This window comes from Nannospalax galili, unplaced genomic scaffold (genome assembly GCF_000622305.1).
Source record: "Nannospalax galili isolate Female #2095 unplaced genomic scaffold, S.galili_v1.0 scaffold330, whole genome shotgun sequence".
NCBI classification, from domain to species: Eukaryota; Metazoa; Chordata; class Mammalia; order Rodentia; family Spalacidae; genus Nannospalax; species Nannospalax galili.
Genome location: NW_008329640.1, coordinates 4,139,597 through 4,164,614, shown reverse-complemented (window position 1 = coordinate 4,164,614; position 25,018 = coordinate 4,139,597). Strand labels below are relative to the sequence as shown.

General features: G+C 45.3%; 2 protein-coding genes across 9 annotated transcripts in view; one reads left to right on the top strand and one right to left on the bottom strand.

The window, feature by feature from the left end:
• LOC103739789 (tubulin polyglutamylase TTLL5) overlaps positions 1 to 25,018 on the top strand; it is a gene marked incomplete at its 5' end in the record, with an annotated part of 285,878 nt that overhangs the window by 249,132 nt on the left and 11,728 nt on the right. For 4 of the 8 annotated variants that reach the window (XR_003850711.1, XR_003850705.1, XM_017799943.1 and 1 more), the window contains 1 exon segment: positions 9,021 to 9,638. Coding sequence is in view for 3 of the 8 variants with exons in the window: in XM_008840269.2 (XP_008838491.1) it covers positions 9,021 to 9,043 (23 nt within the window). 8 annotated transcript variants of the gene reach the window in all.
• The window catches only part of Tgfb3 (transforming growth factor beta 3), a 27,549-nt gene continuing 14,951 nt past the window's right edge, over positions 12,421 to 25,018 (bottom strand). The window contains exons 4-7 of the mRNA XM_008840247.3: positions 19,638 to 19,745; positions 17,439 to 17,610; positions 14,947 to 15,100; positions 12,421 to 13,665 (exon numbers count right to left, since the gene is read on the bottom strand). Coding sequence (XP_008838469.1) covers positions 13,507 to 13,665; positions 14,947 to 15,100; positions 17,439 to 17,610; positions 19,638 to 19,745 — 593 coding nt within the window. The 3' untranslated portion in view covers positions 12,421 to 13,506. The remainder of the gene's footprint in view (positions 13,666 to 14,946; positions 15,101 to 17,438; positions 17,611 to 19,637; positions 19,746 to 25,018) is intronic.

Below are 25,018 nucleotides of genomic sequence, written 5' to 3'. Positions count from 1 at the left end.
TTTATAGTAAACACACTTATGTTCTTTCTGTGTGAATAAAATTGCTGGTGTGAAGCAACATTAAAATGACATTAAAGTTTGCTAGTAAATGGTAAAAAAAAAATTAAAAAAAAAAAAAAAAAAAAGGTTGGGAAACAATAGACCAGCAAAGTGTCAACCAAAGAAAGCAGATCAGGCAAAGTAGATAAAGGCAACAGGCGAATGAAGAATGAAGAGAGTTACAACAGCATGAACCCCCAAAAAGGGGGTTCACCTTTTTTTAACACTACTTTTAATATATATTTAAATACTTGTTTATTATTTTTATTTTATGTGTATGAGTGTTCTGCTGCGTGTGCCTAAGTGCACCCGTGTTGTGCAATGCCTGTGAAGGTCAAAAGGCAGTCAGATCCCCTGGAACTGGAGCTATGGATGGTTGTTAGCTGCCATGTGGATGCTGGGAATCAAACCTGGGTCATCTGGAAGAACCATGTGTGTTCCTAACCTCTGAGCCATCTCTCCAGTCCCCCCCTCTTTTTTAAAATTTCTTTGAGAATTTCATACATGTGCTTTGTGTTTGTACTTTTTATACCTCTCCCAGTCCCCCTCCAACTCCTCCATGTCTCCCCCACACTAGCTCAATTTCTTGGCCTTTTCTTTGATTATTATTGTTACAGATATACACATACCTTTATAAATAAATATATATTTATATATAAATGCACTAAGTTCATTTAGTGGTGCTGGTGTATACAGTGTGTTAGCCCTACTTGGGATTAGATAACCTCTCAGGGAGCTAATCCCTGAATCAACTTTTCTTGTTGACTTAAATTTAATAAGCAAGAATTTTAATGAAAAAGTATTGCTCAAAAATATTACCAGCTAAAAGGGGCTGGAGAGATGGCTCAGAGGTTAAGAGCACTGACTGCTCTTGCAGAGGACCTGGGTTGGATTCCCAGCACCCATAATGGCAGCTACGAACCATCCTTAACTCCATTTCCAGGGGAATCCAAAGCCCTCTTCTGACCTCCACAACACTGCATGACACAGGTGCACTCACATACATGCAGGCAATACATTCATATATATAAAATAAAAATAATAAAATATTTTAAAATTATATTACCAGCTACATAAAGAGAAATAGAACCTACCTTCATACTGGCATATTTTCATGTAGCTCAGTAATTGATAGATCAAGCAGTGTGAAAACCAGTAGTGGTTTGGAAAAATTGAAACATTCAACTGACTAGCTTTATCAACATGACCGCACAGTGAGCATTCTTTGCAAGTATCCCTGGAGCGTATGTAGACTCTGTGCTCTGCCTTAAGTCATGCTTCAAAGACCATGTTCTCTGATCACAGTGTAAACAAAAAGATAACTGGGAAATCCTGAGATGTTTATAAATTAATAAAAAGTTGGAACTGGGGAGATAGTTCAGTCAGTAAAGTACTTGCCTTGGATACAGAAAAACAAGAGTTTAATCCCCAGAATCCACATTTGGGGGAGGGGGAGGGAGGGAAGGAAAGGTGGAAAGAAAGGCAGGTATGATGGTCTACACATGTATAGCACTAGGGAAACAGAGACAGGCAGATCCTTGGGTTCAGCCTATTTGGCAAGTTGCAGGCCAGTGAGAAACCTTGTCTTAGAAAACAGGAACAAAAACCAAGGTAGATAACACCTCAAGAACAACACCCAAAGTTGTTCTCCAACTTCCATACATATTTCCACACACAGTACACACACATACACATAAAAATCATAGTATAATTAGAAAATGTTTAATATCAAAAACCTGAAGAATACCAGAGATTTACCCCAGAGATCAACAATTGTTTTGTAATTTCAATTAATTAATGCAGTTTATCCCAGTAACAGAGACTAAAGAAGAAAAATTACACACATTTCTCAGTGGATACAAAATGAGCATTTGATAAAATTCATTATCCATGTCCCCTTTAGAAACTCCTAAACTAAGCCAGGCTTGGTGTCATACTCCTTTAGTCCCTGCATCAGGAGGCAGAGGTAGGCAGAGCTCTGTGAGCTTGGCCCAGCCTGGTCTACACAGCAAGTTCCAGACCAGCTGAGGAAGACCCTGTCTTAAAAAAAAAAAAAAAAAAACTCCTAGAATTAGGAAATCGGAAAGCATTCGTTGCAAAGCAAGACAAGGAGCCCAGTGTTGCCTCTGGTCAGCCATGTGTGATGTCATAGTCAGTAAGGAAGTAAAAGAAAGATCAGATAGGAAGAAGAAAATAGCATTATTCTCACATAAAGTATAATGTATTTGATGGGAAACCTGAAAAGAATGGACAAGTAAATTATTAACTTTACAGGAGAGTTTTCCAAAGTCAGTTACACTTTCTATATGTCAATATAAAAAAAGAGCCTGTGATTTCCAAAAAGCTATGTGTGATGTAGGTTGGGATAAACCTAGAGATGTGTAAGACCTGTTTCATCTATTCATATGTGTGTATGAAACTTTGATTCCAAGTCACTTCAAAAACAAATGGAAAGTTCTGGGTTCAGGGATTAAAAGTCATTGTGGTGTCAGCTCTCCCCAGAATTGATCAGCAGACTTGAGGGATTGGTGGTGGCTTGTTTTTTTAATAGTCGATGATTCTAAAATATATATGGAAGAAAAAAGAAGAGCCCTTTACTCCTTAAAAATGGGGATTAGAATGGGAGCTGTGTGACTTGTCAACTAAATGCCAGTTGTTGTCAAGCTAACATAGTTAGGAGACTATGGTATGGCATTGGCCAAGGTATAGAAACTAAAACTGGTCTCCAAATGGAAACAGTTTATGACTGAGACCAAATTGCAGCTAAAGGAGGAAAAGGTCAATTTCCCAGTGAATAATGTTAGGACAATGAGTTATTACATGCAAAAAAAAGTTAAATTAGGGACTGGAGAGACGACTCAGTGGTTAAGAGTGCTTACTACTCCTCTAGAGGATCTGGGTTCATTTCCTCCCACATCAAGCAGCTCACAACCACCTGTAACTCCAACTCCAGGGGATCTGATGACACCCTCTTCAGCCTCCATAGGCACCTGTACTCACATACACAGACACAGACGCATGTTAATTAAAAATTTTTTTAATTAGATCTTGGGGCTGGAGATGGTTCAGTGGTTAAGAACACTGGCTGTTCTTGCAGAAGACCGGGGTTCAAATCCCAGCACCCACATGGCAACTGACAGCTGTCTGTAACTCCAGTCCCAGGGGATCTGACAGCTTCTTCTGTCCTCCACAGGCATTGCACACATGGGTGCACTTCACTTACCTACATGCAGACAATACATGCATACACATAAAAATTTTTTAAAGACTAGATCTATGTTTTGCATGCTATGAGATTGGATTAAAGACTTAAATATAAAAAGACAAAAGTATAAATCCTGGTTTTGTGACCATTATGTAAGGAAGGGAGTTTTTCACATTATACTCATAAGATGTAGAGTGAAACTGATCAATTTTAACGTTGTTAAAATCAATCTCTTGGGGCTGGAGAGATGGCTCATCAGTTAAGAACACTGGTTGTTCTTGCAGAAGACCCGGGTTCGAATCCCAGCACCCACATGGCACCTAACAACTGTCCATAACTCCAGTTCCAGGGGATCCAATGGCCTCTTCTGTCCTCCACGGGCATTGTACATTGTAGGGTGCACTTTCCTACATGCAGGCAATACACTCATACACATTAAAAAAAAAAATCAATCTCTTAAATTACCACAACAGTATGTAGATTTTTGCCATCTTAAATTCTTGCCCAATAAGATACATTTTGAAGTTTCTGTGGATAAATAATCTTTTATTTTGGGTCTTTGAAAGTGATCCAGAAAAAAATGTGAAGAAAGAGATGACAGAAAAATGGTAGAATGTCAGCAAGGCATGATGGCACATGCCCTTACTCCCAAGCAGCTGGAGATGCTGAGACAGGAGGACCAGAAAGCCTACCTGGGCTGCATGGTGAAATGCAATGCAGAACCATCACTTCACATCCAGCAGAACATCTGCAGCCAAAAAGAAACATGCATAGGGGCTGGAGAGATGGCTCCATAGTTAAGAACACTGGTTCTTGCAGAGGACCCAGGTTTGGTTCCCAGCACCCACATGGCAGCTAAAAACCATTTGTAACTCCAGTTGGAGGGACTCTGACACCCTCTTCTGGCCTCCATGGGCACTATACTCATGAATGCAAACATGGAGGCATGGACGCCTTCACACATTGCCCATGGCAGGTGCTTTCAGAAAGCCTGGCTCCTCAAGCAGAGTTCCCATGTAACCCATGACTAATTTCACTCTAAATTCACATACAAAAGAAATGAGTGTGTGTTCAAACATACTAGTATGTGAATATTTATAACAGCCTTATTAATGATAGCTAAGAGTTAGAAACAACTCTAGTGTCCATCAGCTGATGGATAAATGTAGTGTGTTATAGATATTCATGGACTATTATGCAACCATTAAAAAGAAACTTCTGTCTCAGCCTAATGTGGTGGTGCAGCACTTGGGAGACAGAGACAGGAAGATCCCTATTTTGTTCGAGGCCGGCATAGTCTACATAACAAATTCTAAGGCAGCCAGGGGTATGTAGTGATACCCTGCCTCCAAACAAAGAAAAGAAAGAAAAAGAAGCATCTGTTTTCTAATCTACTGAGATATAAGTAAAGCTTCATGCTCCTGCTGCCACAGTCACCGTGGACTCTAGACATGCCTGCCTTGTGGTGCCCTCTCAGACCGTGAACCACAATAGATTCCCTCTTGTTTCTTTCAGGAACTTTATCACAACCATGAGGAAAAAAATAGGACTTTGGAACTGGACTGTGGAAAGAACATAGAAGACTTTAGAGCTGCTGGCTATGAAGCCTTACAAAGCTATAGGCAGAGCTGGATGAACCATTAGCTGTTGAGAGTAGTGGACCAGAGTGTCAATAGAAATGCAGATAGTAACAGCCTGGCTCATGAGATTTCAGAGGAAACTGGTTTTCATGTTTGATTCTAGTAAAGAATCTGGCCACCTTCTGTGTCCTGAAAATTTGAGTGAGATTGAATTCAAAGGTAATGGACTAGGGGCTGGAGAAATGGCTCAGTGGTCAAGAGTTCTTGCTGCTTTTCCAGAGGACCCAAGTTCAGTTCCCAGTACCCAATTCAGGTGACACACAACTGCCTGTACCTCTCACTCCAGGGGATCTGATGTGCTTCTGGTCTCCTTAGATATCTGCACACACATGACAGACACCACACACATACACATACACATGAGTAAATTTTAAAAAGTAAATTAAATCTTTTTTTAAAAAATAATGGACTGATTTGTTAAGTGGAGGAAATTTCAAGAAAGCATAGCTCTGTTGGGGTCCTCTGTTATGCAAGTAGAAGTCTCTTCACGTCCGGATAGCTCACGAGCTCGGAAACCATGTGCTGCAGATTCCTTTCATAGCAGAGTGCCTTCCTGGCATCCTCCCTGACTCTTCTCTTAAAGAACTCGCCAAAAATACATGCCCTCCGGCACAGGAGCTACCAGGTTTTTAATCAGGCATTGTCTGATAGCCTGATAGAAGCCCACAGCCCTATGTAAATGAGGCATCCTAAAAGTACCTATCAGCTAAGACTTCTTCTGCTGTCTCTACACTATAAATAGTCCTAGTTTTACCCCAATAAAGTTGGAGCTGGAGCAGGAGCTGAAGCTGAATCACTGAAATCTGAGCTGAGTCTAAAGCAGTAAACACAGACTAAGCCGTGCCTTGAGTCCTGTGTCTTACTACCGGCGACCTGATCTCACCGGAGAGCAGCACTCTCCGTTACCGACCCACGGATATCCTAGCTTTCGCCGCCTCCGTGTTTCTTCCCTGTGGAGTTCACTGGCCAGGACTCCGCAATCCTGAGGAAGGGCACAAGGGTGTAATAGAGGCGGGATCCCGACTAGATAATACTCTAGTAGCAGAAGAAGCTCTCCGCTCCAGAGAAGTGTGTAGCTATCAGCTACAGCCAGCATCAGAGAAGTCTTTACACCTGCCGTCTCCAGAGAGGCGCAGCCGGCCAGGCCCGCCAGCCGCTAGCTAGCCAGCGGGACCAGAACCACGGCGGGAGAGGGCACGCACACCTGACCCTGGGCCACATCCAGAGTGAGTGTGCCCGGGAGCCCAGGCGTGCTCCCCACATCGCTTGTGGCCAGACTCACGCCGGGACTAGCCAGGTGTGGCGGAGACCCCAGGGTGCCCGCACACACCACGCCGGGGGTCCAGCGACCCGCTCCATCTAGCTCCAGGCTGCAGCACAGTTACTACTCACTGCTTTTAGCCAAGTTTAGAGTGATTTTTTTTTTTTAACACACACAAAAGCAGAAAGATGTGGAAAATATGTATTTGGACTAGAAAAGGAGCTTCAACGCATTTAAACTTGGTGGCAGGGTGACTTCAGACAAAGGGGCTGTAATTGCTAAAGAAATTAGCACCGTTAAAGAGACTACAGCATAGGAATGGTGCTTTGAGGGTAAGATCATGGCATCAGAGGGTCTAAAAATACAAATTCACATGACAGAAGAATACCTTAGCAGATTAAATCACAGACCCTTACTTGAGCCAGCCACCTAGGGAAATGTTTTCCCTGGTTCAGCCCAGCAAGCATGGCCCAAATAGAGCCAGAAGTGGAATTTGTCATTATCCACATGGTGCTATTTGACAGAGACAAAGAATGTGAGCGTTATGGGATCATAGAGGTTTGTCCCAAGGTTTCAGAGAAAAGCTAATGAGGACAGGTGGTATGCGGCAGGGAAAGACCTGCAGAGAGACCCTGAGAGCTGATGCATGAAGCTGTGAAGGTGAAGCCTAAGTTTCAGTGAAGACCCTAGGCTGATGGAGACGCCGGGAACTTGGAACATCTGCCAAGGAAAACTGTAAGCACTGAATGGAGCCAGCCAAAGAGAGGACGCATGTGCTACAGGCACCAAGATACAGAGGTGGGGCCACCAAACCCAGTGAAGCTCAGATGATTCCACCACAAGCCCTAGATGCTGGGCATGGAACTACAGGTTTTGATATATGGCTGCCACGTTTCAGTCTTGCTTTGGGCCAGTCTTTTCTTGCTATCCTCCTGGTCCTCCTTTTGGAATGGGATGTTACTCTGTGCTGTTAGATACTGGATGTATGTAATTTGGTGGGGTTGGGGGTGGTTGGTTTTGGGGGTTTTTTTGTAACATGGCCTTGCAGCTAAGAGTTTACCTTGAGTCTCAGAAGAGACCTAGGATTTTTGAACAGTGTTGGAACTACATGATTATGGGGGGCTTCTGACTGGACTTGAATACACTTTGCATTATGAGATGGCCATAAGTCTTGGGGGGGGGGTCTGGGGTGGAATGCTGTGTTATGAATGTGAATTGTTCCCACAGGCTTATGTATTTGAACATTTGGTTCCCAGCTGGTGCTCCTGTTTGGGGAGATTGTGAAACCATTAGGAGGTGGGGACTAGCTGGAAGAAATGGGGCTGTGAGCCTTATGGAGTATAGCCAGGTCCCAAGTTCAGCTCTACCTCTGTTTCCAGATGATGAAAATGTTCCAAAATTGATTGTAGTGATAAATGCAGAACTCTGAATATAATAAAAGCATTGTGTGTGTCAATAAAACTGGTTTTTAAAAAATCATTTGTTACTCAAGAAAATAAGGAAAAAGCACATCCAGGCATTTCACGGCAGAAACATGAATTTACAGTAGATACTTTAAGATGCCTCTTGTCCTCCCAGGAAATGCTAATGAGATACCAATGTCAACTCACTCAATTTACAGATATTTGCAACTGAGGCTTGTTTCTGTAGTTTCTGTAAGTGTAAGGGTTGAGGAGAAAAATGGACCACTGCAGGGGCAGGGAACACATAGAGGAAGCACCGTACATCCCCAAACCAAATCGAATTAAATAGTGTTAGATAAGGTGAACAGATACACAGTAAGTAAAGCTTCTTTATTTGTTTGATTGTATGTGTATGAGTGTTCTGCCTGTAAGCATGTAAGTGCGCTCGTGCATTCAGTGCCTGCAGAGGTCTGAAGAGGGTGTCAGATCCCCAGGAACTGGAGTTACAGACAGTTGTTTGCCACCATGTGGGTGCTGGGAACCAAACCCTGGTCCTTTGCAAGAGCAGCCAGTGCTCATAACCACTGAGCCATCTCTCCAGCCCCTGACATCAGGGATTTTTAAAAATCTCAAAAGCACAGCTAGGTGTGGTGGTGCACACCTTTAATCCCAGCACTTGAAAAGCAGAGCTAGGTAGTTCTCTTATGAATTTGAATCTAGCCTGGTCTACATAGGGAACTCAAAGCCAGCCAGGGCTACATAGTGAGACCCTGTCTCAGAAAACAAAACAGAAAAATCTCAAAAGTGTGCATGCAATCTTTTGCCATGCAGTCTGAAAATGCTGATGCTGACCATGAGTTCTGAAAAAGGTGGGCATATTTAGTTAGCATCTTCTGTTTGAGAAACAAGAGGAGGTGTTTAGTGTTTTAGACAGGAGAGGTCTCACTGTGTTGCATTAGGCTGCCCTTGAACTCCTGAGCTGAGGTGATCCTCCTGCCTCAGTTTCCTGAGTAGGGGGACCACCAAGGTGTACCACTAGGCCTCGTGAAGGAGGCTAAATTATTTTCATGACAGTAGACCTGATGGCACACACCTGTGGTTCCTGAGACTTAGGAGGCTGAGGCAGCAGGATTGCTTGAGCCTAGGAGTTCAGGGTCCGCCTGAGCAACACAATAAAGCCCAGTTTCTTTAAAGACTAATTAAATATAAATGATTTTGTCCAAGAAAAAAAGCAAACAAAACCATCCAAAAAGCAGCAGCCATAGAGCACCAATGTTTTCAGACAACTTCCAGCAAACATTAAAATGAAGAGTTATGTGCTTGGGTTCCAGTTCTGTCCCTCTGTTAACAGATGATGAAAATGTTCTTTGTTAGACCCACCCCTCCTTCATTGTTGAGTGGCAATAAATAGTCTAGAGCCTTCTGTAAAGGAGTAACTGTCCTTCAGTCACTCAGCCTCTTTTCTTTTCCAGACTGCACTCACACTGACAGATGAACCACAGAGGAGACATGGAGGAAGGAAGGACCTGCTCACTGCTCCTGGAGCATGACCGAGGCAAAGCCTCCACCAGCGATTCAAGGAGTCTATGGTTTGTTTTTTTTTTTTTTGCTGCCTCAGAGTCCCCAAAGCCTTCAAGCAGAAGTGGCAATAGATGGTTGCCATCAGCCAAGCCAGACTTTTACCAAGACAACAGGGAAACAGGCCCTCTGGGTTTGGATGGAACTTGGCAGTGGGGACACTCACCCAATGTGTTCTGTACTGTCAGAGCAAGTCCATCTTTCCCTGCCCTCTCCCTCCCCACCCTACTAGGTCTCTGTTCCTCTCCTGCTGCTGCTCAGAGATAATATAAAGAGGCTCTTTGGCTATTTGCATCTGGCTTCTGCTTTTTTCCAGATTGGAGTATTGAGATTTGTTTTATTTTGTACAAGCTTCAGATCCTAACAGTATTCCACCAGAATTGCTCTTTCCTTCTCCAAGAGTGTAGGGGAGGGAAGTAAACTGCACAAAGAGTTGGGAGGCAACTACCAAGATCCAGGCACCCTTTGGAATTACTGACTTCTAAGATTAATAAAGTAATGCGATTTTTTTCTCTCCTTTTTATTTCTATTCACTGATTTCCCAGCAATCAGTATTCACAATCAGAGCTGAATTGGGATCACCTTTTCGTTTTATTTCATTGTTGGACAATTTTTTTAAATTTTTACTTTATAATGGAAGTTATCAAGAAATTATTTGAGTAGATGGCAGGGCCAAGCTAGTCTCTAAGGGCAACTCTCACACCCTGGAACTGTGGCCTCTGGAAGCCAGTTCATTCAGCATAGTCCTGCAGTGGGGTGTGAACATGCCCAGTTGCCCACCTACCTGCATAGTTCCTCTGGGTGTTGCAGCACACCTTGACTTCTGTCTACCTCACTGGGTCTTTCCTGCAGCTTCTGCTAATGGTTGGACTTCTACAATAAGCCCCTTCAGATGGTGTTGAAATCCAAAGAAAAAAAAATGACAAGAAGACAGAAGGTTGTATGGTGGCTCGTGCCTATAATCCCAGCACCCAAAAGGAAAGGATTGCCACCAGCTAGAGACTGGGCTAGGCCAGGCTACACATTGATTTCCATACCAGCCTGGGCTACAGAGTCTCTGAGACCTTGTTTCAACAAACAAGAAGAGAAGGAAGAGGAATATGCAGACAGATAGAAGGGGGACTTTATTGCATTTATAGTGAGTGAACAGGTTTGGGAACACTGAAGCTTTTTGTTTGTGGAGGATAAGAACCTCAACAGTGGGAAAGAAAAAAAGGTTTCCATGTGGTCCTGGGACTTCGGGGTAGTAGTTTGATGACCATCTTAACTGTTAGTCCTCTTGGTTTGAGTTAGTTAGGAGGTAACTTCTAATGTATCCAAATTCCCCCTCTGATGTATAGAATTGGAGGAAAGATCTTGGGAGTTCCCAAAATAGGAATCTTGTGAAACAGAATAAGAAATTATGAGCTTAGAATAAGAACTTTCAGATCAGCCACATTGGAATTGTGCTAGGTACCCAGTCAGAATTCATCTTCAAGCTACAGTCTCTCCTCACCCAGGTGCTAAGACCAGACTCCATGTCTTTCACTGTTACACCACTTCTAAGTCATTCTTCCTGGTACTGGGCTGGTAATAAACCAGAGGGATTGTTTGAGCCTTCCTCCATCAGAGGTGGCATTTCCCATGTTGTCAGTCTCCGCAAAACAAGTGTGCACTTTTGAAAACAGACAGTGGCTCAAGTGGCTATAGCACTTGCGAGCAGCCATGTAAAGGGAAAGCTGGACCCCAGATCATCTATTCATATCTGTTGCTTAATGTGAGTAGCGCCTGACATGAAAACATTTGGAATTAACAATGTGTTTGTTTGTTGAGATAACTTCAAGAAGCACATTTAATTGTCTTGGTTCAAACTTTGAGTAGTGAGTGCCCTGGCAGGCCAGGTAAGAAGGATGTTTAGTCTAGGGGTAGAAAGATTATGTCCCACATCCTTATCCATGCCAGTAAGAACCCATGTCAGATGCAGTGTACTGCTTCCCAAAAGGTAATTTATGTAAGCAGCCTGGACCCTGCTGTCATCACATAATCCCACTATCACACACACACACACACACACACACACACACACACACACACACAAGCTCTTGGGGTAAGGCAGTGTACTTCCACAGCCAGGATTTCAGGCCAGGGACATGGGCCATTGAAGGACAATGGAGTAATGAAAACAGGGCAACCCTTAGAATTGGCTGGGCACGGACAGCACAAAAAGTCTTGGTGACCAAACTCAGGAACTCAGTCCTTAAGAACTCAAGGAACAAGGTGTGCATGCACTTGAACACAAGGAGGCATGTACACATCCTTCAATCTAGGCCTCAGTGAACATGCCAAGGAAGGTGGCTTCCAGGAACCGCTAGACTAGAGGGTTCCTCTCTGCTCACCCACTGCAAGAGGCTGCGTCAGATGAACGCTAATACCACAGCAGAACTCCACATTGCCCTGGGTATAGTGGGGTTGTGCTTTCCTTCCCCTCCCATTCCCAGACGCCTTAGAAGTAACCCATCATCTGAAAAGAAGTTCCTGATTGGCTCTTTTAGGCTTAACCTGATACCACAATTTGCCTCATTTCTGGTCTTTTTGCCACAGGTGATTTTTCTTTAATGCTTGACTGATTTGGGAGCTGCAGTGAGATTTCCAGAAATGGTGGCACGAGTCATTTTAGATTGAATATACACAGCATATTTCCATACACAGGGGTGCAACTTCAGTTGTTTAGAGGTCAGATTACTCTCTCTCTCTCTCTCTCTCTCTCTCTCCACGTGGATGTGTGTGTGTGTGTGTGTGTGTGTGTGTGTGTGTGTATGTGTGTGTCCATGAATGTTCCTGTACAGACCAGAGGCTGATATCAGGTGATACCAGGTCTTCCTCTATTGCTCTCTACCTTATTCTTTGAGACAGGGTCTCTCACTGACCCTGGAGTTCACAATTTCAGTAAGACTGGTTGGCCTGGGAGCCTCTAAGATAGGCTACTACTGTGCCCGGCTTTTATGTGAATGCTAGGGAGCCAAACTCGGGTCCTCATTCCTGTACAATAGGCACTTAAGCCACTGAGCCGTCTCTTACCCAGCACCAAGATTGGTATGCTTTTCTGCGAACCTAAGCCATGGCAGCTTCTATATGTAAGTAAAGCACCCTGCAGAGGGGAAGTGAGCCTAGACAGTGGTGTGATCTCAGATGGCAGAGACAGCACAGTGGGTCCACTGCCCAGCGTATTCATGCTCAACAGTGATGTTTGAGACCTGCTCTGCCCAGATTCCAATTACCTCTGATGAGTAGACACCAATGTGGAATTAAGAAACAGGTAATGAAGATATTTATGGTCAGGTATATGCCTTAGAATGAGGCTTTTACTGTTCTAGGAACCATCTTCCAGAAGATGAAATCATCCATGTTTCACAAATCCCCAAAAATATTTATTTATACAAAGATTTTGAGAGTAATATTTGTACTTGTCTTGATACCTCAGTCTGTGCCTCTGGGGCCAAGTCATCGTGTGGTACACATGCAGCCTCCCCAGATGTCGCAGCACCTGCTTCCAGGAACACTAAGGGAGCACAGGGGTTCAAAGGCTGGGAGAAAGTGATCCCTGATGCCCCAGGCTGCATGGGCCCAGAATCCAAAGAGTGCACCCTGACCAGGAAAGTGTCTAGTCAAATATCCAAGGGGAAATAAGACCAAGGAAGAAGGCAGGAGGAGGGGCCCAGAGGGCATACATGAGAAGTCGAATTCCTACCTTTTGCATTTGAGTTGAGCATCTCCAAAGGACCCAATATAGTTGCTGGCCCAGAAACTAATAACATCATCTGTAATCACCCATGATGCTGATTGATGTAGGGAGGGCAGTTTGAAAAAAAAAAGAACAGATTTGTCCTTAATCCCAGATAGTGCAAGATAATGATTCCGGGACTTGTCTTGGTAACCTGTTTGAAGAAAAATGCTTGCCTCTGATAACGACATCCCAATTTCCTGGAGCAGTTGTGGTACCACAGTGAGCAAGGCTGACCTCAAATCTGAAGTGGCTTCCAGTATGGCCCTGACCTGGCCAGGCTCTGCCCTCCCTCTTCCCTAGGGTAGCCCAAATCCCATTGCCATACACTTATGTCAGCTCACCATCCCTCTTCCTCTACCCCACCACCTCTTGTTTGCACCACAGAAAGTCCATGTTCTGGAGAGTTCACCTTCCCCTAACCAACCTACACTTTCTTTACCACAGTGATTCTCAGAGCTAGCAAGAAAGAAATGTTCCAGAAGGAAGCTTCCTTCTCAGCTGTTCACTGGGAGCCAGGGGTTGTAGGCTCCAGGCCTCTGGGTGAGGTCCTTCGCTTTGGTTTCCCAAGCAGCAGCTGTCAGCGGTGGCAGTTCTCCCTCCTCTGTCACAGGCGAACCTCAGCTGCACTTGCAGGACTTCACCACCATGTTGGACAGCTGCTCCACCTTGGGGGTCCTCCCGACATAGTACAGGATGGTTAGGGGCTCCAGGTCCTGGGGCACACAGCATGGTGAGGCTGAAGCTTCTGGATTCAGAGTGTTGTACAGTCCCAGCACCTGTGGGTGGAGTCACAGGGGAGAGCTAAGCCTTGGGCCTGAGCCTATGACCCAGGAACTATGTACGTTCTCAGGGGCTGCTCTGAGACAAGCAAGTGGTAAAGTAGTCATTGAGGCTATTTAAGAGGAATTGTGGGAACAGCTCGAGTGAGACAGACTAGTTGCATATCTGGCATGGCAGAATGCAGAACACGTACTTGTTCAGTTCCTAACTGAGCCATAGACAGCAAGACTTGTGATTGATAAGGAAACTTGGCTGGCTAAGAAGCTCCTCCAAAAGGTAGTCTTTGCTCTAACTGATCACTGTGGTGAAAAAAAGAATGTTCTCATTCACCACTGCGTTGGACCATCTAGTAATTGCCAGAATGTCTGCCCCAGACAGGAGGCAGTGATGGTGAGCTACCTGGAAATGTGCTTCACAAATTACTGGCCTACCTTTTATTCCCCTTGAGGAAAGAGGCTACAGAGGCTGTGGACTCTCCACTCTTTCTATTTTTGGTGTTTCCTATGTGCTTTATTCTGTCTTTCTGAATAACTTTGTATAATACAGGGCTGCAATGAACAGAGTTCTTTAAACAGGGGTGGAAACCTCGCAGGACCAACCACGTGCACACATCTATGACATATAGGGTGGCATGTGACAGTTAAATAACTTCTGTAGTTCAAAAGTTTTAAGGCAAAGCAAATAAAAAGGATAGTTGAAGCTATAATAGAAACTGTGTGTATGTGTCCATGTGCATGCACGTGTGTGTGCGTGTCTGTGCATGCGCACGCATGCGTGCTAGAGACTGAATCCAGGGCAATGCATGTGCTACTGTCAATGAGCTAACTCCTATGGTAGGAATTTTAAAGTACAGAATGTGGGACTAGAGAGATAGCTCAGATTAACAACACTGACTTCTCTTGTAGAGGATCTGGGTTTGAGTCCCACCCACATGTCAGGCCAACAACTATCTGTAACTTCGGTCCAGGGTTTCCGATGCCCTCTTCTGACCTCTGAGGGCATTGCACAACACAGGTGCACCTACCTACATGCAGGTAATACACTCATACACATAAAATAACAATAATAAATAATAAGCATAAAGTGCAGAATGTGACCAAGTAGAATTAGGCCAGCATGCCAAGATCAAAACCTTATTGCAGGGATTTTACCCAGCCCAGATTATTATTCACTCATTCAACATTCAAACATTCAATCAATCTTTCATTGATTCTTGTTGATAGTTGGCCTGGTTGGCTGAGCCCCAATACCCAAATAGCATGCACCCTGCTCCGTACCGTGCTATGTGTTGTGTCTGCACTACGGAGGTATGGGCAAGGGCCTGAGCAGAAGTTAGCATAGTAGCCCTTAGGTTCATGAACCCATTTCCAGCCCAGATCCTGTCGAAAGTCAATGTAGAGGGGCCGCACACAGCAGTTCTCCTCCAAGTTGCTAGAACGAAAACCATGTACAGAAAATCAACAAAAGAGGAGACCACCAATATAAAGAAACTTCACAAATGCCTTCCTTTCCTCCCTTGGAGTCCTTCTGTGCCATTGTAGGTGGCGGCCCTGGTCAGTCGAATCCCAAGTTCAAGCACGAGCAGCTGAAGAAACTGGAAGGCATTTTCCTGTATTGAAGACCAACGTCCCGAGGATGTTAATAGGTAAAAGCAAATGCTGTGAGGGAAAGCAAAAAGGTCATAGTGACCTTGTCCCTGTGGACACCACAAATCTGACATAAACTGTTCTACACACACACAAGTAGGCATTAGTTGCCACCACAAGTCAGTTCTTTTGAGGCTGGCTTATAGTTACCGTCCTCGTGGACACAGCTAGAAATAAATTGTAAGTCTGTGCAGCTTGTATGCTGCTGCGGTGACTGCTGAGACAAGACCAGAGGCTACTCAACTCAACAAGGTCATGGAGCTTTCCATAACAATCGTGATTCTCCAGTTATCTTCATGGGACTGTCAGGCCCCTCCCATCCTATACTCTGTAGAAATCTGTTTGGCAGTCCCCCTTGCCAAGTGGGCATCTAGACTTGGCTTCAGCAGGTCCCTAATAACCCTGAAAGTTGCTGCTTCCACAGTCAACTATTGGCCAAAATCTGTTTCAAGATTGAACCATGGTAAACTCCTATTGCTTGTGTTTTAAATGGCAAAGACCATTCCTAACCTTCTTCTCCCTTGTCTCCTCCCATTCCAGTGATACTTGCTTTCCTGGCCACCCTTGAAGGCAGTGATGGCCAGCCAGACACTGAGAAGTAGGCAGGGAGTAGGGTAAGTTCTGACAAATACTCGATTATTTAGAAAAGTATCAGAAGAGGAAGGCTGTTGGCTCTTCCCTTCCCTCTTTGTGCTTGTCCTAATGGACAAATCACCTTGAACCCTAGAAATCCCCATGACCATAGGCAAGAGACTGAAGAGCCAGCAAACCAAGCAAGCCAGATGAGATCAGAAAGCCTGTCTGCTTGTGAGCCTAATCAAGCAGCCAGCCCAACCTTGAGTTTGCCGCCACAGGCCTCAAGGGAATAAGAAATCCTCTATGACTGAAGTCACCATTGCATTACAGCCAAGAGCATTCCTCCTCACTGACAAATAGACGCACAGAGCAGACCTACATGCCAGGTGAACAGGGGCGACAACCACACTTCCTCTCCCATTCTTTCTGTTCCTAGAACTCAACATCCGTAGTTTAGTCAGTTGTCCTCTGAAAAGCTTCCAGATCTAAACATTTCCAAATTCATACCCTCCACCCCACCTACCCAAGCTCCATTCAGGCATCCTCCAGTCAACTGACCCTTCCTGCTCCTTCTTTCCCTGGAAGTGCCCCCTGCTCTTAGGTCCCTACATACCCAAACCTCACCCATCCTTAGAGGAAGGCTCTGCTCCAAACTCCAGCCTTTCCTGTGTCCACAGATGTGCTCCTAGCTCCCAGTTCACAAACCCTTTAGCCTTCACACCCCTTACCAAAGCGATTTTCTTCCCTTTGGAGTTGGTTATGCAGGCTTCATCACCCCCCATCCCCACCCCCCACTTCTGAGAACAGGCCAACTGCTCCTGAAGAAGAGAGGCAGCTATGTCACCTCCATCTCTGTTTAGGGCTCTCTTCTGAAGTCAGTAATTTCTCTAGTTTAGAGTTGGCGACCACACTATTTTTCTGATCCAGTAACATCCTTGGGTCCTTCATAGGTGTTAATTGTTACTTGACAATCTAGAATCACCTCAGAGAGGTGCCTCTGGGCATGCCTATGGCAGATTATCTTGATTATGTTTATTGGAATGGAAAGGTTCACCCACTGAGGGTGGCATCATTCCCTAGGCAGGGAACCCTAGGCTGTGCAAAGATGGAGAAAGCTAAGCACGCATTCATTGCTCTCTTCTTTCGACTGCAAACATAATGTGACCAGGTGCCTCAAGCTCCTGATCCCCTGACTCCCCCTCCATGATGGACTGTATCCTGAAATAATAACCTAAAACAAACCCTTTCTTCCTGAAGTTGCATTTTGCCAGAGTATTTTATCACAGTAATGGGAAGGAAACTAAGACAATAGATAACCAAATACTTGAGTGGACACTCTGGCATTCATCTTTCTTGTTTATAAAGACACCTTGCAAATACTTCAAACAAGAAAACTATGAGGAGGCTTCAGCCAAGACAAGAAGAGATTTGGAAGAGATTTCCAATCTTCTTTGCAGGAAAGGGACCCTCAGGGGGCGCTCAGATTGGGAGCCTCGGCTGCAGGAAGCATGGGGTAGGCTTCACTCCTTGTGGGGCCTTGAGCTCACCGGAAGCAGTAGTTAGTGTCCAAGGCCCGCTTCTTCCTCTGTCCCCCCTGGCCAGGGTTGTCGAGTCGGTGTGGGGGGATCATCATGAGGATCAGGTGAGGGTTGTGGTGATCCTTCTGCTTCTTGAGGCGCCCCAGGTCTCCACGGCCATGGTCATCCTCATTGTCCACCCCTGCAGAGGGAGGGAAGGTCACAACCTCCTACCTAAGAAAAGCAGTACCCTTACAGTCTGCTTCTTCAGCCCAGCCCAGCCCATCACTGACACCTGGGATGAGGGGTGGTGCCTTCTGTGAGGGAGGAAGGCTTGGGGTGAGCAAGCTTCACTCTAAGGCTCCCTGAAGGAAAGTGCAGACTGAGAGGAGCAACTAGTACCAAAAGTACTCCACAGTCACCATAGGTCCCCTGCCAGACATCCAGTCAGATCTTGTGACTTCTGCATAACAGTCTTCCAAAAGGCAGATCTCCCTTCCTGAGATGTACCTGAGGCTCCTTTGTGGAGCCATGAAGTGCCCCCGCCACTAGTGGATACCTATCCAATAACTTTGGGCTGCCACTTTATTTTTTATTTTATTTTATGTGTATGCCTGCATGTAAGTGCGCCCATTGTGTCATGCAGTGCCCACAGAGGACTGAAGAGGCCAGAGGATTCCCTGAAACTGGAGTTTTGGACAGTTGTTAGCTGCCATGGGTGTGCTGGGATTCGAACCTGGGTCTTTTGTGAGAACAGTCTGTGTTCTTAACCACTGAGCCATCTCTCCAGCCCCTGGGCTCCCAGGATTTAGAATCTTTGGGTGTGAGTTTCCTTTTAGAATCTTCATTGGTCAAGATATCGTGGAAGTCCTACTGACAATTTAAGGTGTCACAATTTAAGATAGCCTGTATGGGAACCAAAAACAAGACTAAAAAACTGTCTACACCGGTGTGGTGGCACACGCCTTTAATCCCAGCACTTGGGAGGCAGAGGCAGGCAGATCTTTGTGAGTTCAAGGCCAGCCTGGTCTACATAGTGAGTTCCAGGACAGCTGCGGCTACAGGAAGCCCTGTCTCAAAAAGATAAAAAAAAAAAAAAAAAAACCTGTCTACATTGACATTAGGCTTAGCATTTCAGAAGTGTTTTCACTACAAATTCAGATGAGATAATAGAACATAAGATAAACAGCTTAGCAAATCAACTCTGGGAAGAGGGCCCAAAATTCATCTGAAAGGGAAAAGATCAGAGATTGACTTAGAAGGGTCTGTTCTAACTGGGGATCTAGTTTATGAAGGGCAGTCGTTGACAGCTGACCATCTTCACCAGGGCAGGAATATGGGGAGTCGAACTTACAGTCACATGAGAGACTAGGACCTCAGGAAAGGATGTTTTGGTAGGTAATTCCCTTTTCTGGAAATCTATGCATCAGGGACCATATTCGTAAAGGTGGGAAGGTACCACCTTAACCTGGCCTGTATGTAAGGATGTAGAAAGGCTGAGGTTCTATGTTCTGTGGTAGGGTATCAAATTCTTGGCTTGACAAGGGGGCAGGGCTGTTAAGGTGAGCCCATGCAGGGTAAGGGACTGCCAAGATCCAGGCCCAAGAGCTATGCAGGACGAAGACTCCAGATGCACCTCTGACCACTATACTTCTCAGCTGCCCAAAATGGGAACAGGAAAAAAGAGAGCTTCTCTGAAATTCTTCTCAAAATATTTCACTGTCCCTACACAAATGCCCATGATCAAACACCGTGCCAGAAAGCAGCTGTCCCAACCCAGACAACTCCTGGGAAAGGACCAGGAGGGCCTAGCAACATCTGGAAAGCACCATAGCCAGGACCCTTGTTCAGGCAACTAGTGTTCATTTCTTTTTGGTGGGAAAAAGGAAGACATATTTGCTGAGCATTCCTTGGCTCTCTGCTTACATTTGTTATCTCATTCCGTTGTGTAACATTCTATGAAAGAGGTACTCTTGTCCTATTTCCCTGGGCTCTGAGCAGCAGATCTACATGATTTCACTGCTTGTACCAGCATTCTGCTATCTTTTAGATGCTAATGTGTTCTCTCTAAGCTGAACACCGCGTTCATTGCTTTGAGGACAAAGAAGAATTACTCAAATACAAAATAAATATCTTTGTGAAGGAGATTAGTTCTTTTTCTTGGGGTCTGGCAGAGGTCATGTTTCTTGTTACCCACTCCTTCATCCTACCACATATCCATTTCATTACCTTTGAATTTGATTTCCATCACCTCGTGAACATTTTCCAGGATGTCTCCATTGGGCTGAAAGGTGTGACAGGGGCAGTGAATGCTGATTTCCAGACCCAAGTTGGATTCTGCAAAATAAGACCCGGAGTCAGGAGGAAAACACTCTGTGTGATGGGGAAGTACACCCACCATCTGGGCGAGAGGAAGATCTGGGTGATCCTGAGAGTTAGAAGTGACAGAAAGAGCTTCCAAAGCTCTTTTCCTGTACACGGCACCACATTCCAAAAATTTCTGTTACATCATGAACAACTAGATGGGGTATAGTGGACGTTGTCAAAGAGGATGGACATAGCCATCCATTTTCAAAAGATGTTACCAAGAGAAAATCATTGTGCACCTACTTGGGGGCAGAAGGACAAGGATACAAGAAAGAAAGGAAATGCTCACATCACTTAGGTGTTTTCTGAGAGAGAAGGCGTTTGGGTCACCCTACTGGAGAAGGATGAAGGAAAGAGGCAGGGAGGGGAAGGAACTCAGCAAGAGGAGGAACTGGAGAACTTCTGAGCAGGGAGACAGGAATTCAAAGTCCATAAAATGGAAAGCTTAGCAACAGGATAGACATCAGGAATCAATGCTAGAGGTCATGTCGCCTACAAAACAGAATCAATGTAGATGGAATGTCAGCATTTCTACCTGGGCTATCATTGTGGATATTGATAAAATGGCAATTCCAGAGGAGGTAAGAGGCACATTGTGGTTACACTTGACTTTATTTTTCCAAGGAACAAAGATGTGACAAGGTAAAAAATGACTTGGAGGGTTCTTTGAAAAACCTGTTCATCATGATGGGAAGGTTGGAACTTGGATGACTCACGAGGTCAGCAGTTTGGGAAGACAGAGGTGATATCAGAATAGTCCATAGGTAATGGTTCCAGAGGGCTATGCCCACGGGTCTACAGGACATGGGCTCAGATGTAATGAGCTTGAGGAAGCAGTGCCGGAGTTTGGTGACAGACACTCCATACAAAAAGGCCAAGTCTGGCCCCCTCTTCTCTTAGCTGTGGGATCATGTGTTTTGGCAAGCAAAACCAGGGAAGCAGACATTGGTGAAGTGGTTGAGTGAGTAGAGGGAAAAAAAGCAAAGGAAGTAAAAACTGGGAAACAGCTCAGTCTGTAAAGAGCTTGCTGTGCAAGCATGAGGACCTGAGTTCAATCCCCAGAACCCATGTAAAAATATGGGTATGGTGACACATGTTCATAATCCCACCAATGGGAAGGCAGGGACAGGAAGATTCCCAGAGCTCTCTGACCACCCTAGCCTAATCAATGAGCCTCAGATCCTAATGAGAAACTCTGTCTCAAAGAAACAAGGTGGATAGCTATCCTGAGGGTTGACACCAGAGAAGTTGACCTCTGGCCTTTACATATGTACACACACGTACCCACATTCACATACATACATACATACATACATACACACATGCGCGCGTGTGCGCACACACACACAAAATAAATGAAAAGTTTGACTGAATCAAATAGTTACAGAGAAAACCAGGTCAGGTCTGATATCATGTCAGTTCTGATGGGTCAGCTCCCCAGGGATCCTGGAGAGGCAGCTAGCTGTGGCTCACTACTGGAGAGATCACAGGAGATGAACCCTTCAGGGTTTCAGTGTAAGATCTCTGTGAGCCAATTGGCTTACTGTTCCCTGAGGTCATCTTAACTGTGGTTGATCATCTGGTCTTGAGACTATCCTGATGTCTTCCTTTTAAAGCCTGGTGTCATAAAGGAACACCCTAGAACCCAGTTTGGCTCAGCACTCTTCTCAAAGGCAAACTGGTACAAGTACAGAAACCACAATGTGGGCCTGGCCATCCCAAGACCAGATAAGAGATGCTTAGACAAAATGATTAAAAACCAGCTCCCTTCTTCCATAAACTCCAAAGCCCAGCCAGATTTGTTCTGTACCAAGTCAGGATAACCTTGAGGGTACAGTGCACCTATTAAATTTGAAGATATCTGTTCCAGGTTAGCTCTCTGTGAGGAAGTGGATCCATAGATTAAGGCAGCTGAACCCCAGGTAGAGAAGCAGACACATAGGGAGACATAAGGTCTGCACTCTTCCCGGTGTTAAGGCAGCTGGAAGGCGCTATAGCAGTTGCAACATGTAGGACTTTCTGTTCAAGGGGTCCACAGTGGGCTAGGAGAGACCTGGAGTGAGCAAGCTCTTATGATTCTGTGCATTAGAAAGCCACGCAGCATATAGATGTGTTGCAGAGAGTAAGGCTGGGTTGCAAATGGTAGCACCCATGATGGCCTCACTTGACCTTGGCCCTTTCTAGGTCGAAGGCTCAGAGGTGATGAGAACCATCCCCAACATTTGTTGACATTACTTACTGCCTATCAAACACCACTCTGATATTTTACCAATATTAATTCACGTAATCTCTATACTAATCCTATAAACTGAAAAAAACTTCCCATTGAACAGAGGAGGACACTGAGGTTAAGGAAATTAAGTGGTTTGCTGTGGGAAGCAGGCGCGGTCAAGCCGGCCAAGATGGCGCCCTGGCTGGCTGCCAAGCCTCGTGCCCCTCACTTGTTTACTCCAACCTGCGCAAGCACAATAAGCCCGATCATGTGCTGCCTGCTTGATCAGAGACATCATTGAGTATGATCCTGCTACGTGGCCCAATAAGCTGCCACTCTGCCTGCCCGCCACGTGTGTGTGTGTGCCCTGATTGGTCCTGGCTGGGGGGAGGGCTGTTGGGAACGCTATATGAAGAGCTGAAGTGTGTAATAAAGAGAGAGTGAGAGTGAGAGAAGAAGCCTGAACCTCACCTTGGTGTCTGTGTCGTCTTTCCTTGGCTCTGCTGGACGGAGTCGTGGTTCGCGGCAGTTTGCTCAAGATACCCACTCAATAGGTAATTATTTCAGGAGCTATACAGATAACCTGTGGGTTCTGATAACAGATTCCACATTCTTTTTTTTTTTTAAGACAAGGGCTCACATGCTGGGTGTAGTGGTACATGCCTTTAGTCCCAGCACTCAGGAGGCAGAGGCAGGCAGATCTCTGTGAGTTCAAGGCCAGCCTGGTCTACATAGTGAGTTCCAGGCCAGCTGGGGCTACAGGGAGACCCTGTCTCAAAAAGACCAAAAAACAAACAAAAAACCCCAAAAACAAAGACAAGGGCTGTAGCCCAGGCTAGCCTGGAACTTAGGACTCTCCTTCTCCAGCTTAGTGTGCACCACTATGTCCAGCTGAAATTCACACTCAGTTGTCAGAGACAAGGAGGGACAAGGTACAGGCAACAGAGAGCACCCAGGACAATGTTCCACATCCACTGAGATGTAAAATGGCTTTGCTTTCCTAGCATGCCACCTGTCCAGGACTATAACTCTAGGTGCACCTTACCCACCTGGGGCTCTGTATAGAGAGAGGCTGTGGGCTCTTTGAATAATAGTGCAAGGGTGGAAGGACCTGGGTTCTCCATCCTGGATAGAGCTTCAAGCAGCTCTGGGCCCCAGAACGCAGCCTGGGTACCTAGCATACACAGGCTCTAGAGGTTTCCTGAGTGACTCCAAGACCACAGGTATGACTCAGTCTTCATCAGTCCACACCAACAGCTGCTCCAACTTGGCATCCATTTGCAGCCTGGTTTGGGGCCATGAACTCTGGGGAGACTCATGAACAAAGGCCTGAGTTACTTTTCCCCGTGGGAAGGGTGGGGTGGGTAGAATTTGCCTAAGTGGGAACTGAAGGTTCCAATAAAGAACAAACCTCCTCAGAGTTGGCAGCAGTAGGGTGGTGGGTGGAGGACCCACAGGTTTTATTATGAAATTATCTTTTCTGATGGCTCGAGGAGGATGGAAACCATCCTCTATGCAAACTTCTCATTGAGCTCTGCAGCTGTGAAAATAAGAAATCCAAGTGTCTAGGGCTTCACAGAAATCCAGGTGGAGCAGATCAAAATCAGACAGGGAAGCTGCCCCTCCTTTCTGTGGCCCTTGGTGGGCCTGAAGTGGGGAGTCGTCTGAGTCAGAGGTCCTGATGGTGCCACTGTCGGCTGAGCCCTGTATGTTCTTCACCTCTGTGCCCAGTAGAAGGGACAGGGGCAGGGTCTCCAGCCCTCAGTCACCAAATGAGGCTCCTTAGATGGGAACTTACAGACCCAGATGTCTTTGGAGTCCAGACAGGTCATAGAAGTGAGAAAATCATGACAGTAGATGATGCTAAATAGGAGCTAGCAGCCTCACCGTGGGGAACACTGGGGCGTGGAGACTAAACAGTGCACACCCCTTTTCAAAGGGTGACAGTCTCTAGTAGAGTGTCAGAAGCAAGTCTTCCAATTTGTCAAGAAAAGGCAGGAAGCTCTGTTTTATGTGACATCTCCCTACTTTTAAAAAATAACAAAAACCCTGTTGACCAATAGTTAAATTTAAAGCACTATGCAAGCAAGTTTGTGACCTCTGATTTCACATTTTAACCCTGATTTCCCTGAAAAACGAAGTTCATGGAAGCATCCCCAGGGCCTCTGACCATCAGAATGTGGATAGACTGGGTGTGTAACAACTGATGGTAGTGGAAAACTCTTGATGAGGCAAGACAGGACCCCCATATAAAACCTTCCCTCCACTACCACCACCAAGCAGTCAGAGCAGAAAATACCATCCAGGTAGCAGGCAAAAACAGCAGACCATGGTGTCATGAGACAGACTGTTAAGTCAGAGGCTGAAAGTTCTAATCCAAGCTGGATAACCTTGGTCCAGGAACCTAACTACTCTGGGTTTTAGCTTCCTTGTCTGATGTAATAAAAGTTTTATAAGACACATTGAAATCCATGAAGTTCTCTCAAATACACATGACCCTTAGGACAGCTCTGGGAGGCATGTGGAGAGAAGGCATTACCTCATTTTCCAAGTGAAGAAACACAGTGAGTGGGTAAGAGATTTGTGACAATGTGAAGTTTGATATACCTGCTTGGAGACTAATGATACCAGGCCTTTGAAACTCAAGCTGACCTAAACAGAACCTGCTCCAAATCTATTCTTCTTCCCTCTTCTAATAGCTGATGATACCATCCAAAGCCTTAGAAGTTATCCAAGGTTGCTTTTAGGTTCTTATATCCTGTAGCCAATACTGCTTTCTGGCCGATGGGCTGCTGGCTCAACCTCCGAAACACAGAACTTATCCATGTAATTTCTTTTTTTAATATTTTATCTTTTTTTATTTTATGTGTATGAGTGTATTGCCTGTATGTATGTAATTACACCCATGTCATGCAATGCCTGTGGAGGTCAGAAGAGAGTGTCAGATTCCCCTGGAACTGGAGTTATGGATGGTTGTTAGCCACCATGTGGGTGCTGGGAATCAAACCCAGATCCTCTGCAAGAGCAGTCA